General features: G+C 45.7%; 3 protein-coding genes across 13 annotated transcripts in view; all 3 read left to right on the top strand.

Annotated features, from left to right (window-relative positions):
• The window catches only part of GRB2 (growth factor receptor bound protein 2), a 44,978-nt gene extending 41,192 nt beyond the window's left edge, over window positions 1-3,786 (top strand). For all 6 annotated transcript variants that reach the window (XM_090122214.1, XM_031598632.2, XM_031598629.2 and 3 more), the window contains exon 6: window positions 1,567-3,786. In XM_090122214.1, the coding sequence (XP_089978340.1) occupies window positions 1,567-1,752 (186 nt within the window). In that variant the 3' untranslated portion in view covers window positions 1,753-3,786. The remainder of the gene's footprint in view (window positions 1-1,566) is intronic.
• Window positions 3,787-4,902: 1,116 nt separating this feature from the next.
• SLC25A19 (solute carrier family 25 member 19) lies at window positions 4,903-12,491 on the top strand. 3 transcript variants are annotated; one of them, XM_031598624.2, is made up of 6 exons: window positions 4,914-5,348; window positions 5,819-5,974; window positions 6,498-6,668; window positions 7,629-7,812; window positions 8,393-8,523; window positions 9,357-9,719. In XM_031598624.2, the coding sequence occupies exons 1-6, from the start codon at window positions 5,223-5,225 to the stop codon at window positions 9,387-9,389; spliced, it is 801 nt and encodes a 266-aa protein (XP_031454484.2). In that variant the 5' UTR covers window positions 4,914-5,222; the 3' UTR covers window positions 9,390-9,719. The 3 variants fall into 3 exon arrangements, with proteins under 3 accessions (XP_089978336.1, XP_031454484.2, XP_031454483.2); XM_031598623.2 differs by lacking the exon at window positions 9,357-9,719 and adding an exon at window positions 9,732-12,491 and having other exon boundaries at window positions 4,916-5,348; XM_090122210.1 differs by lacking the exons at window positions 6,498-6,668; window positions 9,357-9,719 and adding an exon at window positions 9,732-12,491 and having other exon boundaries at window positions 4,903-5,348.
• Window positions 12,492-13,665: 1,174 nt separating this feature from the next.
• Window positions 13,666-19,828, top strand: MIF4GD (MIF4G domain containing). Of its 4 annotated transcripts, none has more exons than XM_090122212.1 (6): window positions 13,666-13,687; window positions 15,902-16,038; window positions 16,774-16,883; window positions 17,166-17,321; window positions 18,047-18,139; window positions 19,355-19,828. In XM_090122212.1, exons 2-6 carry the CDS (start codon window positions 15,957-15,959, stop codon window positions 19,580-19,582), a joined length of 669 nt encoding a protein of 222 aa, XP_089978338.1. In that variant the 5' UTR covers window positions 13,666-13,687; window positions 15,902-15,956; the 3' UTR covers window positions 19,583-19,828. The 4 variants fall into 4 exon arrangements, with proteins under 4 accessions (XP_089978338.1, XP_031454486.1, XP_089978337.1 ...); XM_031598626.2 differs by lacking the exon at window positions 13,666-13,687 and adding an exon at window positions 13,857-14,011; XM_090122211.1 differs by lacking the exon at window positions 13,666-13,687 and adding an exon at window positions 14,032-14,335.
• The last annotated feature ends 257 nt before the right edge of the window (window positions 19,829-20,085 follow it).

The raw sequence follows: 20,085 nt of genomic DNA, 5'->3' as shown, positions 1-20,085 counted from the left end.
CAGAACTGTACCCCTCAATAGCAGTGAAATTTCAGTAGTGGTCTTGCCTGAAGAAGTGGCTATCAGTAGTAGTGTGTGTTTTAAACTTTGCAAATGTAAAAAGGAACTGAAAAACTTTTGCGAAGTGTCAGGTTGTGTCTATCTTTGTTTTGTTTCATTTCCCAGGGCATACAAAATGTTAGGTTGGATGTAACTGCTTCTGTATGCAGTATTCTAGTTCTAGCTTGAAGAGATGTGGAAACTTGTACTGACTGCTCTTCGGGTGCTGTCAGGCTTTGCCACTGTTCATCTGAATTAACATATGGCTCTGCACTGTTTGGTTAATGATGAACACAGAATGAGAAAAGAGCTGTTTGAAAACGGCAAACAGCATGAAGGTACCTTTCTAGACTCCAAGTTTTAAGAATGCAAATGCATTTTTAAATGAATGTGTAACTTCTCTGTGGGAATACAAGCATTTGATGACCAAACAAAACATTCTATAGCAAAACTTTCTAATACTGGAGCAGTTTAAAGGAAACATACAGACAACATCCAATTCTGCAGAGGAATTTTGTGTATTACAGTGGCTAGGTAGATCAGTAATATTCATGTTGTCATTTGATGTAGCAGGGCAAATAAGCAAAACGACCATCATAATTCAGCAGAGTATGGAGTTTTGTAGTAAGTTGTGGACACTCTGGAACATAAATACTAGAACATCTGAGACATTTGGTTTTATTTTGCACTTTCACAGAAACCTATTGTCTTAGTTTCAGCTGAGATGGAGTTGTTTTACTTCACAGTATCTGGTATGGTGCTGTTGGTTTTTTTTCTCCCTGAAAACAAAAACCATGTTGATAACACACCAGTGTTTCCAGTTGTTGCTGAGCAGTGCTGTACAGAGCCAAGGACACTTCAGTTTTCTTGGTTTCTCCTACTGTCCTACAAATGAGGAGATGCACAAGGAGCTAGGAGACACAGGGGATCCAAGGAAACGAGAGGGAACCAGGACAGCTGACTTAAACTGGCCAAAGGGGTATTCCGTACCATACGATATCATGTGGAAGAAAAATTTTCAAAGGGATGGGAGTTCATCTCTTCCTTCTTCTGCTTGGGATCCTCCAGGCAGAGAAGATATTGATTGGCAGGTGTGAGCAATTGCTTGTGCATCACTTCTTATGCATTCACATATATATAGTCATTAACTATTACTCTTTTTCCTTTTTCTGTCTTACTAAACAGTTTTATCTCAACCTATGAGTTCTACTTTGTCTCTTTCTTGACTCTCTCCCCCACCCCACTGGGAAGGGGAGGAGTGACCAAATGACTGTGTGGTGCTTAGCCATCTGCTGGGTTAAACCATAACTTTTGATTTTTGTTTTTTTTCTTTCCCTAAGGCCTTCTGTAGCCCATACTTTTTAATTGTCTTGCTACAGATGATAAAGGTTGGATTTAAGGGAAATGAAACAGCACAAATGTTCACTATTAAAATCTGGTGTAAGTTAAAATCCTGCTTGAGGAAGCAGATGTCTTGAGTGCTGAGGATGATTCTCATTCCACACATCTTTGTTTCTTTATTTTCAGCAACCAACGTACGTTCAAGCTCTGTTTGATTTTGATCCCCAGGAGGAAGGAGAGTTGGGTTTCCGCCGCGGAGACTTTATCCAAGTCCTTGACAATTCTGACCCCAACTGGTGGAAGGGAGCCTGCCACGGACAGACGGGCATGTTTCCACGCAACTATGTGACCCCAGTGAACCGGAACATCTAGAAATAAATATTACAGATTATTTAAAGAAACAAGAGAAACAGTAATTACACATACAGAGCCTAACTGCAGCCAGTGACCTAAAATCACACGGCGATAAAACCTGAGTCACCTTTCACCGTGAGGTGATCCTCCTTCACAGTGTGGAACTTCAGGGGCTGAAGGGGTTGGGGGGGAGGGAAGAGTTCAACTTACACACCAAAACTTATTAAAAAAGAGAGAAAAAAACAAATAATGAATTTCCTCAGCTGCTCCTGGGTTACTCCCTTTCATTTACTTAATGTTTCCCCTTGTCCTCTGTCCAGGCATGAAGTTTTAATGCCATTTAAAATTGTAGCCATGCAGTTAAAGGAAAAGGGAGAAACTCTGCTGGTATTTTCTCTCTGCAAATGGTTCATTTGACATGAAGGGACATGAGAGAAAAACCAAATACACAGTCCTGCCTTTAAAAAATAATTTAAAAAGTCTCTGCTCTTGCCTTCAGCATTCAGCTGCTCTTGCCTGAGAAAGATGAGGTATTGCTCTAAGTTTTGTCTCTTCTCCTTTGTCACGTTTTTCTGAAGCTCAGCAGCTTCCAAGTTGAGGAAGGGAGAAGAGTTATGGATTTCTTTTTTTGTTCGAGTCACAGAGTTGCTTTCAGAAACTCCAAATTACAACCGAAGTTTGTTATTGCTGTGCTGATAGCCTTTTTGTTTTTTTCTTAACTGTGTACGGTTGAGCACATTCTGTAATTTTTTCCATAGTGCCTTTCCCTTGTTTTTTAATTATTTTTTAAGTTAAAAGGACAGTCCAGAGCTTTTCAGAGGGCTTTTTTTCTGCCTATGTGTAAATAAATACTTTGGGGTGGAAGGTGTAAAGGAGGGTGGCTTTGTCAATGGATATCTGAAAAAAAATCTACAGAGATGGAGCTTTGTTCTAAAGATTTGACTTGTTCTTTCACTTTCCTTGTTACAGGGGGGGAAAAAAAAGGCATTCCTTGGCAGCTGAGGCTGCTCAAACATGGGAAGCTGAAACCAGAAACCTTGAAAGATTTAAGAGAAAGGGGAAATATATGACCAGGGAAAATGAGGAAGAGTATTTGGGGGAGGGAGGGTTAAGTGGGGAATTTGAGAAAGAGTAGCCCTGAGATGTCCTACAAAATGTACATTCCATTGATGGAAAATTATAATGCAGAAAAACCTCAAGAAACAGTGCTTGAAAACATTTTATGCTATTAGTGAATGTTTCTATGTGATGCATGTAATCAGCCTGTCTCTTTTGCCTGGATAAGGGAGTTATTTGCAGTTATGTTGCTCTTGAAAAGTGGAGTTGGCATCACTGTTCTCCAGTTTCTCTTCCCTCTTCAGGTCGGTGTTGCTGTTAGACTCCCCATTCACAGCAGGCTGTGTGATGACTATAATCCCCACTTTTTCCAATAATGGCCTTCATTGTGGCCATTTGCTCTTTCACCAGAGCAGTGTGACATTGAATTGGATAGAAAGAAATCAAACTGCATTACTCCCTGTGCCAATCTTCAGTTGTGTTATTTTTCCTTTTGAGAGCCATTTGGCTGGGTCCCTTCACTCCAACAACGAATCCAGAAACTGCAGTGGAGAGCTCCTCCTGTCCTGCCTAAGTACAGGCAGTCTTTTGTTGGAGGGTGCCTTTTTTGTACTAAATGTTACGTTTTATTCCTGAGACAAACTCTGCCTTACACTTTAATTTTCCAGCAGTTGAAAGAGAGAGCTATCCTGTAGAGCATTACTTTCTCCCCCTCTCCTTGCTAGCTGTCACTCACTTTCTTCCTTCTTTGTAAAGTGATTGGAAGAAGAATCTATGGCATTCTACACCTGGACCATTTGATTGTTTCCTTATTTTGGAATTGGTGTATATCATGCAACCTTGCAGACATATGTCTTGTGTGTGTATATATATTAAAAAAAAAATCAGTGTTTAAATAAAAAAGGCCTATGTACTTAATCCTTTAACTCTGCAGCAGCATTTGGTAGATAGTAATTAACTGTGAATAATAAATATACATTGAATTCTTCACTTGGGCATCTGTCTGTTATTTCATCTGACCAGAATATAGCTGATAAAGCTAATCTGTAGGTGCTCAGACTCACTGGCAACATGATTGGTTCTCAGCATGCTTAGCAAAATTCATTTCTCTTTCAGTCTAAGCCAGCCACAATCCATGTAATTTACACTATTGCAAATAGTAAAGAAAAAGGGGAAAGGAATTTATTGGTTCACTGTCAGGTAGGAAAACAGTGAATCTGTTAGCAGAATTTGGGGTGGCACTTAAACACTTCTTCCCTTTTTTTTTTTTTTTAGCTCTTCCAGACTTGTGGAGCGTCCCTGTGGTGCTGACTAATGTAGTAAGGAGGCAGTAATGGAGAGTGATATACTAGTTATTTCTGGAGCATCTCGCTGAAGGACAGAGGGAAGGACAAGCTTCTGTAAGAATAGCAGCTACAGCTCAGACTGCCTCGCGAAGGTTAGCTCTGCTTGGTCAGTGCCTTACAGATCACTTTTGTTTTTCTCTTGTTGCCTAAAGCAATGGAAGTGATCGTTCTAATGAGGTGCTCAGTTACCTTTCAGCAGCTGCTACTCTGAATCTGCATCTCCTCCCAGCCTTACGTTCAGATGGTGCCTCTCAGCTAGGCACTGGGTTTTAAAATAGAAAACATCTGCTGATTAAACTGTATTGTAACAATTCCTCTTACTTATGCTCAAATGCAGACGTAGTCAAGATGTACCAATGACTCCATTATTTTCCTATTTGTACCACTGAAGTCAATCTTTAAATAAATGTGCAGCATGGGTTGTACCTTTGGCACTTCTATTTTACAATGCTGAAGCAGGATCTGTGGCTCAAAACTGTTACTCGTACTTCGGGCCTCTAGTGAGAAGTCGAGCAAAGCTTTCTTTCCATCTGATTTAAGGAGGAAAGAAAAATGTTTGTTGCTACTGTGATTGTGCGTAGGGAAGAGTTATTTTCCACCATGGCTGCCCCAGATGCCAAAAACGCTGTCAGTACAAAAGCCCGGTATCCCAGCTACCTTTATGGCGGCCCCTGCGCGGCCGCATTCTCGTGCTGCCCGCTCTGCGCGGCCCTTGCTCTCGAACCGAAGCGCGCGCTGCTGCTGGGGGCGCTGTGGGACTACAACTCCCAGCGTGCCCCCGCGGTGCGCAGGCGCAGTACGGCGGCCAACGCCGGCCTGGGCCCGGCGCGCCTGCGGCCAACGGCTGCGGTCGGATCTACGTCCCGCGCTGCTCCGGCGTACGATACAGGGCCCGTGGAGCGAGGAGAGGCTGTTTTGGGACGAGGGGGTGTCCGCTGGGCCCCCGGCCTGAAGAAGGGATGGGAGGGTGGTGAGGGTGTGGGGCTCTTGGCGTGAGCTGTGGTTTTGGTGTGGCGGTTCGGGGCCACAGGGCCCCGGCGCGGGAAAGCGGGGCTCCTACTGACGCTGCAGTGACAGCAGGCAGGCATGGTCGGCTATGACCCAGAGGCAAAGTGCGTCTCCACGGTGGAAGCAGCTGCAGCAGGGTCAGCATCAGGCTTCGTCACTCGGGTGCTGATCAGCCCTTTGGACGTCATCAAGATCCGCTTTCAGGTACCTGACTTGCTCGGGGACACGTCTGTCACAGAGCAGAGCTCGCTGTCCTGGGTGAGCGGGTCACCTCACAGCCAGAGCGTGATAAATTGCTGCCGGCCTTGGTGGATGCTGCACGCGATTCGAGGCAGTAGGACTAACCTGAAGCCAGCACTCCTCTTTGTGTAACATGTATGCTTGAATGGCATCTTGTGTTTTTCATAGTTTGTTCTCTTTCCCTCATTTTCTAAACAATCTCGCTTAATTGAGCTTCTCTATCCTTATTGGCTACTTTAATGTGATATGCGTGTTCTTGTTCTTTAGAGTCCTTAATAGAAAGTATCCCGGTTAGTTCTACATGCGATTTTGAGGGAACACAGAATGTCTTCACTCAGCTTTGGTTGCAATTGGGGTTGTGAATTTCTGCATGGGACACTTGAACCTTGTTGAAACATGATGTGGAATTGAAAATATTTTCTGTTTTCCCCCAGCTTCAAATTGAGCGGCTCTCCTTCAAAACTCCAGGGGCTAAATATCACGGCATCTTGCAGGCTGCACAGCGCATATTCCAGGAGGAGGGGATGCTAGCCTTCTGGAAGGGTCACGTTCCTGCACAGCTCCTTTCAGTTGGCTATGGAGCTGTTCAGGTAAGATGACACTAAATGGGCCTAGTGTTTGTATAGACATTTTTTCTCTTCAGAATGATAGAATGAGCTGATGCAGAAAGGTCCAAGTTAATGGGACTGATTCAAGGCAACTCCAGTCTCAAATATGTGTAGCTAAATAAAGTTGGTGTCTAGTTCCTAAGTTAGCAACATATTTCATGATCTCTGGTTGAAAAAGTAATGGGCAACACGTATGTAACATAGTAAACAATTTTCAGTATATATACAGAGCCTTAAAATATGTTTTTTGCAGTTCTAAATGCAAAATGTACAGGAAATATCAGAGATCACAATACGCCAAGCATTCTTCAGGCTGCTCAGTGATTTTTACAAGGCATTCTTTGAGCATGTGCTCCAGTAGGTTGCAAATTGAAGAGCTTTTGAAGGATAGAGAGAGGAGGTGGTTGTAAGCTGTGGGTGGAGCTCTTAGTAAAATGAAAGAGTGGGAGATCTGCATCAGTGATAAGAAATGACTCCTTGACCTCTGCATGTTTGTTTCTGCAAGTTCATGGCATTTGAAAGCTTGACCAAACTGGTGCACAACGTCACCTCATACAATGCCCGCAATTCCTTTGTGCACTTCATCTGTGGTGGACTATCAGCTTGCACAGCCACTGTTGCAGTTCAGCCTGTTGACACACTACGTACTCGTTTTGCTGCTCAGGGTGAGCCTAAGGTATGGTTAAGGATTTGATGTTTGGAATTATAAGCCATAGCAGCAGCAATATTTCATTTCTGCGAATACAGGATGTTTGAAACAGTCTGTGCTAACAGTGGGTCAGCATAAAGGAGCAGCTGCTGTTACTGGGCAATGTTTGTGTTGCAGCCAGGGCATCCTCTATACTGTTGATGTAGCTTTTTTAATTATGTTTTGCTGATCCTGTTTTTGTTTGACTTCTGACGGGTGATCCAGAAAGGTAAAGTTGTCCTTACAAGGATAACTCAATTTTCATTTTGGCTATTGGTCAGTTAGAGAAAATAATTCTTAGTCTGTGGTACATTATGTGTTTGAAACTTTCGGCTTACATGGAGTGAAGTTTAAGTGGTGATGAAGATGATACTTGATGCCTTTTACCTGTGTTTCTTAATCTTACTTATGCAAGAGTCGATCTCCATGCTGATTAGGTCTGTAATAATTAGACATATATGAATTTATATTGAAACCATTTCTGGTTTTTGTTTTATCTTGCAGTAGAATCACAGTATGTATTATTTGAATTCTTTTGCAGGAGCAAGCAGAGCTGTTAAATAGCAAATTAAATAATTACATCAATGCTTCAAGTGGTCTCAATCCACAACTCAGCCCTGTGCCTCATTTGTTTCCCTCACAGCTTGGATGTGGGATTCATTGTCAGCCCAGGCTCTAGTGCAGACCTAACAATCTGTTCATTCAATTAGTCTCAATTAGTCATAGGTTTAAGTTGTCAGCTCACTTATAAGAGCCACAAGGATTTAGCTGAGAATACTGCATGAAGATATACGAAATCATTTTGTTCATTGCTCTGTGCTGAAAATCAGTCAGTTGTATTTTAGGCAAAGGGAAATTCTTATACTCTTTACTTAGAAATCCTGACCTTTGATTTTGCTGTTTCTAAGCCTCTTTCACTGGCAAGTCAATGTCTTCTGTACTGTCTAGATCTATCAAAACCTTCACCATGCAGTGGTGACCATGTACCAGACAGAAGGGCCTCGGGCTTTCTATAGAGGTCTGACCCCTACAATCATTGCTGTCTTCCCATACGCCGGTTTCCAATTCTCGTTCTACAATATTCTGCAACAGTTTTCAGAACGGATGATTCCAGATGAAGGAAAAGAAGGAGGTAAGCACTTAAGATAGTTAAGTCTGTGATATTAAAAGAAAGTGATGGTAAATATTGTTTTGGGGGACTGACATAAGCTCAGTATTCATTCCTATCAACTTTTGGTATGCAACCTCTTAAAAGCATCTAAATTCCCCATCTCATTCATAACCATGCAGGGATACTCCAGACGTATGTGGAATGAAGTTTTCAAGCACCTCATGTTTTTGAATGGTCATGAAGGAAGTGTAACTAGATGGGAGAGTGAAGTGTCAGCAGCCCAAGGTGCTTTTTCTTGAGCTGGTGACTGTTTCATTTGTGCATTGCCACTTGGCAGGTCAAAATCATAAATTAATGTAATCAGTCAAGGTGAGCTGTTACGCTCTGGCTCCAGTGGGCATTGTGAGCCCAGTGTGGAATAATATAGATTGAGGTTCAGTGGTCCAAACTATGCAGAAAAGATGGTGTAACTTCAAAGTCTTTCTGGCCTTCCTTCTTTTAAAAAGCGGGTTTAATTTACTCTTAATAACTTTTCAATCTGAGGTCACTGCTAATCCTCTTTTCTCCCTCTTTGCTGTGTTTTCCTCTTTCTGCTCCTCAGGTAATGTTAAAAACCTTGTTTGTGGCAGCTGTGCTGGAATCATCAGTAAAACCCTCACTTACCCTTTTGACCTGATTAAAAAACGACTGCAAGTGGGTGGCTTTGAGCATGCCCGAGCAGCCTTTGGGCAGGTAAGAAATGTTTGAATTCTGTTTTTCATACATCTGGATTCACATCAAGACAGTCCAGAGCCCATTCATCACTGGAGTGATGATTCATTAGAAGTACTTGTTGTCTTTGTATATGGGTTGGCAACTTTCCAGCTTCTGTGAGCTAAGCATTGTTCTCACTTAATACTGGGAATAGCTGCTTGAATAAATTGGATTATTTTATTATATTGTCCAGCATACCTGTGTTCTGCCTTGTCATCCATCTTCATCAGCTAGGCTGTCTTGGAGCTGAGGATGAGTTATAAAAACAAAGGGGTTTTAATTTCCTTTATTCTTCCACTTGCCATCTCTTTTTGTGATTTGGAACCAAATAGTTGACCGAGAATTATGCTAGCTTTATGCTGGGATCACCTGTCTCTCAGGATCATTTTCTGAAATTAATGTTTTGCTGCATGGAATGGGAACAAAGTATTCAAAGTATACAACGCATACATCTTATGTACCAGAATGTCCTGAAATTCAAAGCAAATTAAATGCTTCTGGCATTCCTAATCACTGCTCATCACACCTGGAAATATGCTTTAAATCAACTACAGATCTTTCAAGAAACTATCTATGTTTTTCCCTGTTTTTTCCTTCAAATTCCCTGTGTCTGAAAAGCAAATCAGTCTATATTTGAAGAAACTCTTGAAATCCTAACTTATTACACTCGTTTCTTTTCTTCCAGTGAGGTACAGTGTTTGTTCTTAGCATTGATGTGTCACAATGTTAAACCTTCGTGGTATGATATGATGACATGCAGATAGCTAATTTATAGACTTCTAAGTGCTGTAGCTGTGTTTTTCTTCTGTCAGAGAACTGAGAAGTTGTCCCTTCTTAGAGAGTGAAGGAGATGGAAACCAATAGCAGCACAATCTGAAATAAGTGTTTCACAAACTCGCACCATAAATAATGCATGCCATTGTAGCATAAAGATTTTATGGACCTTCAGTTAAAACAATCTACTTAAGCCATTGCTGATGCAAAATATATACTTTCCTTCTGCCAGCACTCTTAACAAACTGATTCTCTGAAACTTTCAGTTATTTATAATAAAAGAAAAGCATCTCTAGCCTGCATGTCTAGATTATGTTTTTCTGTGCTATAATCTGGGACTTTCCAAGATTGGGGCTTTTCCAAGAAGGCTGTCCTGGATTTCTTTTTTTAACCTTGTTGCCATTCTTTCCCAGGTGCGGATATATAGGGGTCTGCTGGACTGCATAAGGCAGATCATGCGAGAGGAGGGCCCGGGTGGATTCTTTAAGGGCCTTTCACCCAGCTTGCTGAAGGCTGCTGTCTCTACTGGTCTCATCTTCTTTACTTATGAGCTGTTCTGCAGCCTGCTGTGTGCCCTGAAGAGTGCTGACAGCTCTAAGAGGAAGGGAGGCTGAAAGGGGCATGTGTTTTGTCTACCTAGTCTATCTAGTGTTCTCCTGCAGGAGGGAAACTGAAGGCTTTGCTCTGTCTTTATCATATTGGAAATGTCAGAGCACCCAGAACTCCACTAGCCCATGGGAAATGATGTCCTGTGTCCAAGCAGGAGATGAAGGTGACTGCGGTTCTGCTACATGCACTGAATTGCTTTACTGGAAGCTGTTACAGAGAGCAATTCTTCGTTCTGTCTCCCCTGATATCAGTATGCGTTTAGTGAGGAGGGGAACCAAGCATACAACTAACTACCTGGCAGAGACTGTGCTCTGACAAGACACTTGGTAAACTGGGTCAATGCCTGTGCTTGCCCTGGATCACAGACGGGTCCTGGATAGCTGGTGTTGCCTCACCAACATAGCGCCGCTTAACGCTGCATTTGCACAACTTTATTTTCTTCCTTACAGCCTGCTCTTCGCAGCCTGTTCTTTTCTCTGTTGCACAGGCAGCTCCGCACCAGATTGAAAAGACAGTTAAAACCACTTCAGCATACACAGATGCTTGGTTTTTGTTTTCTTTGCTGCTGGTTGTTTTTTCTCGATTACAGCTCACTGGCTGTGCAAGTTGTAAACACAGCATCTTTTAGTGGATCATGCTAACTCAAGCTTGTTCTCCCTTTAACTCTGGTCAGCTTGATTGTATCTTAAGTGCCAATTTCTCTTCTGGAATGTCTTTTCTCTCAAGATTTTGCATTGCCTCAGTTGTGCTTTTTACAAATAAACCCAAAGGAGAAGAATCCCACTCTGTGAAGTTTCAACGCACAAGCCCAATTCTTACTTCATAGTTTTTTGTTTCTCTGCTGCATTGCAGTGAGTGAATAAGTGCTGTGTAGATTTAAATTAGACTATGTTGGAACAGTGAAGGAAAGTCCAGTGGAAACTATACTAGAGTCTTTTTTTAATAACAGTTTCCTGTGGCATTTTTACAATAATCAGGGTGTTAATCCCAAATGGTCTGGTCAAATTCCAGCATGACCAATTCCATTCTGCTGACATGAGCTTCTCAAGCAATGCTGATTGCGTATCAGTGTTACTTATCCTGAGCTATCGTGAGAGGCTCTTTTTAAAAAGCTGCTGTTTCACTGGTGGATGAGATATCCAGTGAAATTCTTACTGCAGATGATTTTGAGAGCTATTTAAAATTTGATTCACTGTGCGTTGTCAGATAGGAGGCTGATATATGAGCCTCTGACAGGGAGTTTTAAATGCATGCACTAAGAAAATGGGCATGAAAATACTGACAAGTTTTCTCAGAGTTCCTCAATCCCACTGGCATTTTCCTTTGTTACATAGGCTCTAATGAGATCTCCTCAAAATGTGCTTAAAAATATTTTGCCTTTGTTTATTGTTTATCTGTTATTCTTGGAAGACCATAATGACTTGGAGTACATCAAAACCAGTAGTGAACTGAGCCTCGTGAGATCCTTCTGAGGCAGGGAAATACTTTATTTCAAAACAGGCATAAACAGGTTGGGGTTGTTACTGTTTTTTGGCTACTGGTAGAGAGGAACGCTGTAGCAAGGACAGGACTGACTATAGCAGTCTCCATGCTGACTTAGACCTCCATACCCCCATAGAAAATCTGGAGCCATATGTCCTATTTAAACATTACAAGACTCTTGTTTTCTGTGAAAGAGTGATGTTCAGCTGCACACAATAGAGGTAAACTGGGTAGTAACTCAGCAGTGAGAAATGTAAGCTCTGGAACAGAGGATGATTTTCTTTGGTTGTCACAGGGGCAAAGAATAAAGAGCACAGAACTGTTAAGATTACGTCCCTTGAGTGTGCTGTGAGGCTTGAGGTCATTCAGGCAAACTGCTTTAGGGTGTGTACTGCTTGCCTGCTCCATGGAAGGGGCAGCGATGGAGAGTATAAGGCAGCCTCTTCTCCCTGGGATAGATTTCCTCCACAATGCATGACTTGCTTCCAGCAGGTGTCAGTGTTTAAGTTACGCCAGTCCAGCCTGGGCTCTGTAAGAGGCTCTCCTTGGGCAGAGCTTTGGCATGCGACCTGTTTTATAGATCCGTTATGGAGGCCGTTAGGCATAAATGTTAGAGGCTCATTAAGGCAGCTGATCTTTCAGTGAGTGGAGGAGAAAGAGGTGACAACCTCAACTGTAGAATATTGGAAGTTGCACCTAAGCATTGCTTTGGTCAGCAGCATCTGTCCATGAGGAGTTTGGGATGTGCACTTGGCAGACTGGGAGTTGCTGTTGGGGAACCACTATAGCGGCAGTGTTGCTTTAGGGAGTGAGAGTGGTGTAATGCAAAGAACAGGGCAGTAGCTCTTCTTTCTGACGCTGCCCTAGCAAAAGCCACAAACACCATTCGAAACAAAATTTCTAGAACTGGAAGAGTGGGAGACAGGAGATAGCTTAGTCCCCTGGTTCTTCTGTACAATAGAACAGATTTTCTCTTAGAAGCTTTGCAGTTCAGTGCAGATCCAAGTGAACCCTGTGGTGGTGACTTGCTGTGAGACCACCAGAGTCCAAATGTTGGGATAGCTGGGATTCACTGACATAACCCTGTCAGTAGGGATTTGTGTTGCCTGAAATTCACCTCTCAAGCTGCTCGGCTATTACATTTGTTTTCCTCCAGTGCCTTTTATTGTGCTGATGTCCAAAAGTACTTAGGCAGAGCATTACATCTAGGCTGGATGTGGTTCTTGGTAGCCTGGTCTGGTGGTTGGTGACCCTGCCTGTGGCAGGGCAGTTGAAACAGGATGATCGTTGTGGTCCTTTTCAACCCAGGCCATTCTATGATTGTGCGATTGCACAAATCACACTGTGGTAATGGGAGTCCACTATACCTGCCTGAGATGGGAGAACCCTCATGCACAAATTCTGTGATGAATGCACTGTTTCCTTTAGCACTGACTGTCTCTTTGAGCTCCTAGATGGTTGTATGGATGCTCATCCAGCAGCATCATCTTTAAAAATAAATGAATGTTTTACAGTTGGTTCTGGAATTGATTGTTTTTAATTTGCATTTAAACTGTTATTGTGATGCAGAACAATAATCCTCTGTTGTCTGAGCAGATCTTTTGCAACTGCTGTCATCTGAAAGCATCTGAGCACAAAGTGCTTAAAGCATGCAGCTACCTTTATAAAGACAAGACATTAAATACTTTGTTGTGCTCCTGTCGGCTGCAGTTTCTCATTCCTTCCCTTCTAGTCAGTATGTGCAGTTGGACCCTGCAGGACTGCTGGGGCAGGAGCTGCTCCCTGGGAGCTTCAGCAGGCAGAGCTGTGCCATCCTCTCTGCATTGAGTATCGTTGGGATCTGCACAGAACAGTCGCAGCCACGGCTTTGTCTTGAGCCACAAATCCACGGTGAAGGATTTCAGGCTTTCTATTCAGCCAGGCCACACAGTGCTGCAGAAAATGTTACAAACTGCTCATTCTGCATTTCCTGTGGCTGTTCTCCATTTCCAGCGTTCTGGCTGCACTGCTGTCCAGTAAAAGCTGCAGTAGCTTCAAGCCCTAAGTGTTCTTCCCGACCTGTGAGAAAAAACGTGAAGTATGAGTTACACTGCATTCAGCAAGCGCTTGAAAAGCGTGAGGTGTTTAATCTCCTTTTCCATGAATTTTCACACTAATTTTTATACTCGGCAGCAAGCAGCACCGCAGCAGGGGCTCGGAGCCGCTCTGCTGTAGCCCACCCTGAACGGGGAATAAGCACGAATCTCACCGCAGCTCGGCGAGACGCGGCGGGACCGAGGTAAGCGCGGCCCTCGCAGCCCCGCGAGGGGGTGGGGGAATCTCGGGGGCGGTGGCAGCGCTCGGGGGCTTCCCGGGGAGGAGCGGTGCCGACCCCGCCCCGCCGCGGCCCTGCGCTGCCGGCTGTGGCGCTGCAGCCGCTCGCCCGGCCCGGCCCTCGCCCTGCCCTCTCCCGCCCTTCCCCGTGTCGGCCGAGGAAATGACCTAAGAGGAAACCCGGGGCGGCGTCGGCGCGGCGTGTCCGGGGCGGCGCGGTGATGGCGCTGCGTTCCGCGGTCCGCCCTGCGCAGCCTCGGAGGCTGGAGGAGCAGGGGCGGCCCGGCAGGTCGGTGCGGCCGCGCCCGGTCCCCCCCCCGCCCTGCAGGGGCTCCCCGGGACCGTCCAACCCCGTTCTGTCCCCGGGGCCGCTGGGCCTGAGTGAGGGTTGGGAGTCCGGCGACTAGGAGGTGTGGGGACTGGGTGACGCTGGGCGCCCTCGGACGGCCGCGGGTGATGCTCAGTGGTGGGAAAGGAGGCTCGCTGCTCTTCTGCCCGTCCCTGTGCTGGTTCACGCCCGGCAGCGTGCCGGTCCCCGGAAGATCGGGAGTGCTCATCCCAACCACGTCCCTCTCCAGATTGCACCGAGATGGCTTATCACGGGGTGGTTTCGGTAGGATGTTGGGAGATGACTGTGCCGGGCTCACTCAGCGCCTAGAGGCAGGCAGCCCGAGCGGCACGATCTCACGCCGCTTTTATGCTCGCGCCTTTCGGTTGCTCTGGGCAGGGTTACCTGGCACTGCACGAAGTGGCCGTTCGGGTCCCCGGGGATCCCGTGGACGCTCCCGGGGAGGCGGTGGGCGGTGACGGCACAGACGCTGCCAGACAGCTCGGATTTGTGCTGCCTCGCCGCCCTGCCACGCTTTGGCTGCGTTTTTGCCACGCGCTGCTGTCAGCAGGACGCGGGCCTGCCGCTGAGCTCAGGCTGCCGTGAAGAGCGGTTTGAGTGCAGCAACACAGAGAGCTGTGCAAAAAGGGGCAGCTTAGATTGGAAAGAGTCTTCCTGCTGGACACGGCGTAGGGGTGCCCAGCCGCTTGTGAATCCACCTGTGAAGGAAACTTTAATGCAGTCTGGAGGTAAGTGATGTATGCAGAGGAGAGCTGTGAGTGCTGTTGGTTTGAGGCAGCCCCCATGGGGCGGGGTCTGCCCTGGGCCTCCCTGAAAGGCAGCAAGGAGGGCAGACCTGGGCCTCTTCTGTGCCAGCAAGCTTTGCCGTCTGCGGCCGGTTGTTAATGTGTTGTGCCATAGCTTCGTGGGAAGGAGAGCATCCGCGGGTCAGGCTGTTTGTGATCCGTCGATGTGCCCCTAAAGGGCAAAGAGTTCTTCAGCTTTAATTGTGGCAGGGACCTTTTGCACAGAGCAGTGAGTAACAGATGAGGAATTTCAAAGAGCTGGCAAAACTAATTTGTTGAATTGCCTTCTCCCTGTTTGTGCTGCAGGTCCGGCAGCCTGGCATTTTTCATCCAGCAGATTGTCTTGTGTGTGTCAGAGGAAACCTTTCCTCTGTGCTGTGTGTACCCTCTTGCCATCTTTGCTGTCTCACAAACCAGCAAAAAATTAATCTAGGGATACTTCAATACTGCAGAGAGCTGCAAAAGGGTGAGATAGAAGCCGTGCTGGAATTTGGCTGAACATTTTCCTGTGTTCTGCTGTGTTTTGGGAGTTGAAGGGACCTGGATCTGTTGCAGGAGGAGAGTATGGATTGGATTGCTTAGGTGTTTTGAATCTTCCCAGGCTTTGTGTGAAATAATCTGAATTACTGTTTCAAAGCCACAAGAGAGTGGCTGCATGGAGTGCTCCTGCATACGTACTTCTCCATGGTGTAACCATAGGGATGCCTTCTGGATGAAGACGGTTATTTTGGGGAGATTGATTTGGTGTGCTGTCCTGCTTAAACCTGCAAATCAATTGACTGATTTTCACATCAGAAGAATGTAAGATGCAGCCCAAAAGTTCCTTGTCATAGACTAGTAGGAAGCAAGGCTTAAAAAAACATGGGAGTTGGTCTTTGCCCAGACTTAGGGCTGGAGCTGGATGCTGTATTAACAGGATATTTCTTACTATCTGGAGGGCTGTCAAGGTAGAAGTCTGGGCTCCAGGACTGGATGGGATTTGCCACATGGCTAGGTGGAGGTCTGGGCTCTCTGGCCAACTAAGTCCTGTTTGCTCTTTTCACAGGGGCTGCTGCTAGCACATCTGTTCCCCTGATTCTTGCTGTTGGAGGAAGCCAGTCATGGGGGAAACAGGCAAAGAAGAGTATAAAATACAGTCATTTGACATTGAAACTCAGAAGCTGCTGAAAACAGCACTCAAAGGTCAGCAGGCTTTTTCTAGCTTTTCTGCCACACTCAGCTTGGCTCACTGGTGTAGCTAGATACTTGGGCCCCTTCTGCTGTCACCAATTGCTAAGCCTAGAAAAGCTGTTTTGTAAATGCTGTTGATACAGAACTGAATCCCTCCAGGAGGATCTTCGTCCCCTGCCTCTTCTCCCCCACCTCTACCTTACTGTTGAATCGTGCAGCTAGCTGTTCCAGATTCTCAGAGGACCATGCTCATCATAGTGCTTTTCTCTCATCAGTGCCTTCTTCTCCTGTTCTCACTCAGCACCTCTCTTCAGATCTTGCCCTTCGCTCTTCTCCCTGTGCCCAGTTTCTGCACCCTGTCCCCTGGTATCTCCTGCTCACAGGTCATGTCTCTATTCAAAGCCCAGTGGGAATTCGCTTGCCTGTCTGCCACTAGCCAAACTTCAAAGCAGTGCTGGGACTTCAGATACAGATCAACTTCTTGCCTCCCTTCATTACCATGCTCTTCTCCATCACTTTTCCATCTTTATGGTTGTGTATCCAGCCTGGAAAGAAAGTGCAGTTGTTGGACGTGGTATGCCCAAAGCAGCTGGTTTGCAAGAGGGACTCTGGGAGTGAGCATGAGTTTTTGTACCATATGACATGGTTGTACGGTACTCCATGCCAACCTTGGTTGCTTCCCAGATATCTTGGAGCAAGCAGGGCACAAGAAATATTGGATCCAGACAGTATTTCTCCTCTCTACAGACCCCAGCAATGTGGACCTGGACAAAGTGGCCAATGTTATAGTTGACCAGTCCCTCAAAGACTGTGTGTTCAGCAAGGAGGCAGGGCGCATCTGCTACACCATCATCCAGGTAAGAGATATTTGTGTCTGGACAGGAAAATGCTGCTAACCTATGCTAGGCCGGGACTACTTCTAGCCTGCACTCTGACTCTCCAGCTAGCATCTCTCTTCTTCCACTTGGCCCCTGCACTGGCAGGATACAGATGTGCAGCTGGCGGGTGCAGACAGCTGCAGCCTTCCTATGTGCATCACAGGAGGGTATCAGGATGGTTCTGCAACATCCAAATCCCAATCCTCCCTGCCCCTCTCTGCTCCAGTTTCATCCCTCCATCCTGCTTTTGTGGGGTCTTAGGCAGAGAGCAAACAGGTCGGCCAGAGCATCTTCCGGAGGAGCCTGCTGAACCGGCTGCAGCAGGAGTACAAGGACAGAGAGGATTTGCGCAACCGGTCACTGCAGGCATGGATCTGCTACGTCACATTCATCTGCAACATCTTTGACTACCTGAAGGTAAGGAGCCAGAGCAGGAGTACCTGGGTGATGCTGAAGGGTACCAGAAGGGCCCCCGGTTCAGGGCAGAAGTTTTGAATGTGTGTTACAACACCCCAGGGCCACAGCTCAGCAGAGTGGGACCAAAGCCAGTTCTCAGAATGAGGATGCTCCCAGGTTATTGCTACATACGAGCAAGTAATCAGCCTTGAAGAGGCAGAGATGGCTTTGAGGACAGTCACAAAGTCTGAGCTACTGTGTTTCGTACCTGGTGTTTGAAATCCCCTGATTTAACCTGTTCTGAATATCCTAGGTCAAACCAGTTGCTGTTAAGTCCGAGGGTAACTGCATTTTGTTTAGTCACTTAGGTGCTCAAATAATTTCTAACCCACATACTAATGGAATGTCTGCAAGCCTTTGCTGCAGTGTGTGTATTTAGATGCCTGCTTGGTGTGGATGTAAAAGTGATGCAGTTCCTGCAGGCAGGAAGAATGCCGATACAAGAAGTGTATTTCCCATGATTATCAGTTTACATTTAAAAATAGATGTTTCCTCATCACTTGTTGAGTTTCTGTGGCTGTTGGAGAGTCAAAAGTCTGGTTTTCTCTGTAAATAACACCATTGCTGCATTTGGCAGCACAGTTTTCTCCCTTCTTTGAAATGCAGCAAGAGAAGAATTATTTAAAATAGCTGAAGGCTCTTCCCCTTCTGCCACCAAGCTGACAATAGCTCCTGCCTCCTTACAGGTGAACAACATGCCCATGATGGCTTTGGTGAACCCTGTTTACGACTGTCTGTTCCGACTAGCACAGCATGATAGCCTACAGAAGGAAGAAGAGGTGAGGAGGGTTGGTCATGTGCCCTTTGTTCAGTCAAGGACAAGCAAAAAGCACAGCCCTGGGGGGTGAAGAGAGCTTTACGGCCAGGCAGGAGCCTTCCTCCCCATCATGTGCTGGAAGGAAACCTACTGGACAGGAGGGCTTGCACTCCAGAAGGAAGCAGGATAGAGGTGCTAATTGTGACTCCCTTGCCCATGCTATACATCCTTCCCTTGCATAGCTTTTTTTTCCCTGTTGCCTATGTCATTACTGGCTGAAGACTGCTGCAGAGACCCAGCAGCACAGCCAATCCTTGAGATAAGGAATGTCTAGCATTCTGCAAGTTCATCTCCCGTCATACAAGAAAAATGTAACTACTCTCTCCTATTTTCACAGAAAGCAGCTGCTTTTCTGGCAACTCTAGTTGCTGGACATCTGGAAAAGTAGCTGTCACACTGATCTACTGGGGCACTGTAGCCATGGGAGGTGATGGCAGACACTGCAGTGGCTGCATGCCTACAGAGTGTTTGTGTGTGTCCTGCAGGTCTCAGTGACATGCACAATGCTTTGTGTAGCTGCTACTCATCTGTCTGGGCTTGCAGAGCTGATGCTGTGCCAAATGCCAGCAGGCTCCAGGCTCTTCTGGAATTGCAGCTTTATGTGTGTCTGGTCAGCATATAAAGGTGCAGAAACATGCTCAGGGCATGTTTGAGCTGCCCGTGGATTACTGTAAAGTGCATAAGCCCTTGGATGGAGCCTTTCGTTGTTTTTTTTTTCCTCATCTCAGCACAAATCTCCCACCCCTGTGATTCATTGACTTACCCCTCCTATCCAGAGATTCAGTCAGTGCCCGTTTCCTGTAAATCTCCTAACTTTCTAGGATTTTTAGAACATGTTCCACCTATTTCCCTCTGTTCTTACTCCAGCTTCTGCCTTCAGTCTTGCCAACTTGTTGTGGGCATCCTGCAGAAAGGTAAAACTGTTTCGTCTGTTAATGGTTCATTTTTCTGGCAATTTTGCTCACAAGGTAGGGGAGTTCAGGATGCGTTTTCCCAGCACTTTCCATTCAGCCTCCTGAATCACAGCAACTTGAGGGAACAGAACTGTCACCTCTTCAAAATTCAGAGCAGAAGGAGCAGTATGAGTTGATCCAGAAGTGACTGATGGGACCTCCACTGATATGCCAGAGTTCTCAATTCCTTTGTACTCAACCACCTCCTTCTCTTCTTTCTGAAGGTGGACTGCTTGGTTCTACAGCTCCACCGCATTGGCGAACAGCTAGAGAAGATGAACTCCCAGCGGATGGATGAGCTTTTCTCACTCCTTCGAGATGGCTTCCTTTTACAGGAGGGGCTCAGCTCCCTGTCGCAGCTCCTGCTGCTGGAGATCATTGAGTTCCGGGCTGCTGACTGGAAGATGACGGATGCTGCCCAGAAATATTATTATAGTGAAGTGACAGATTAACCCCTCTACAGAGAGGTGGAGAGGTGTCCACAGCACTTTCACCAGCAAGCTTCATACCAAGTTTTAATTTCTTTTCTTTTTTTAAGCACTTCCTGTAAATAGGATTTATACTAGCTAGAGCCTCTGGGTATATAACTGTCATCTATCAGTCTGTGACTGGTGCTAGCCTGATTTTGGATATTTAGATAGGGGGGCACATTGAAACCAGCAAGTTCTTCCACTCATTTTGTTTAATGATGGGCTGCTGCCAGCAGAACGCAAGGAAGACTTGTAGCTTAAACCAGCATTTTATACAAGTGTTAAGGAAAGCTGAGAGCATGCTGGTTGACCCAAGAGCCAACACTGCTGAGGGAGGCAAAAGGGAAATATTTCACAGCTCACAGTTTCAAACCAGGTTGTTTCGGAAAAGTTACAGAAAATACTGTGGTCAGATACATCACAAATAGCTCACCAAATTGCTGCTTTTCACTGATTACTTCCAGCAGACTGGCAGTATCTGCAGG

The sequence above is a fragment of the Phasianus colchicus genome, chromosome 20 (genome assembly GCF_987193195.1).
Source record: "Phasianus colchicus chromosome 20, bPhaCol1.hap1.1, whole genome shotgun sequence".
Classification (NCBI taxonomy): Eukaryota; Metazoa; Chordata; class Aves; order Galliformes; family Phasianidae; genus Phasianus; species Phasianus colchicus.
Note: the sequence above shows the minus strand (reverse complement) of the source record. Positions and strands in the feature narration are given on the sequence as shown.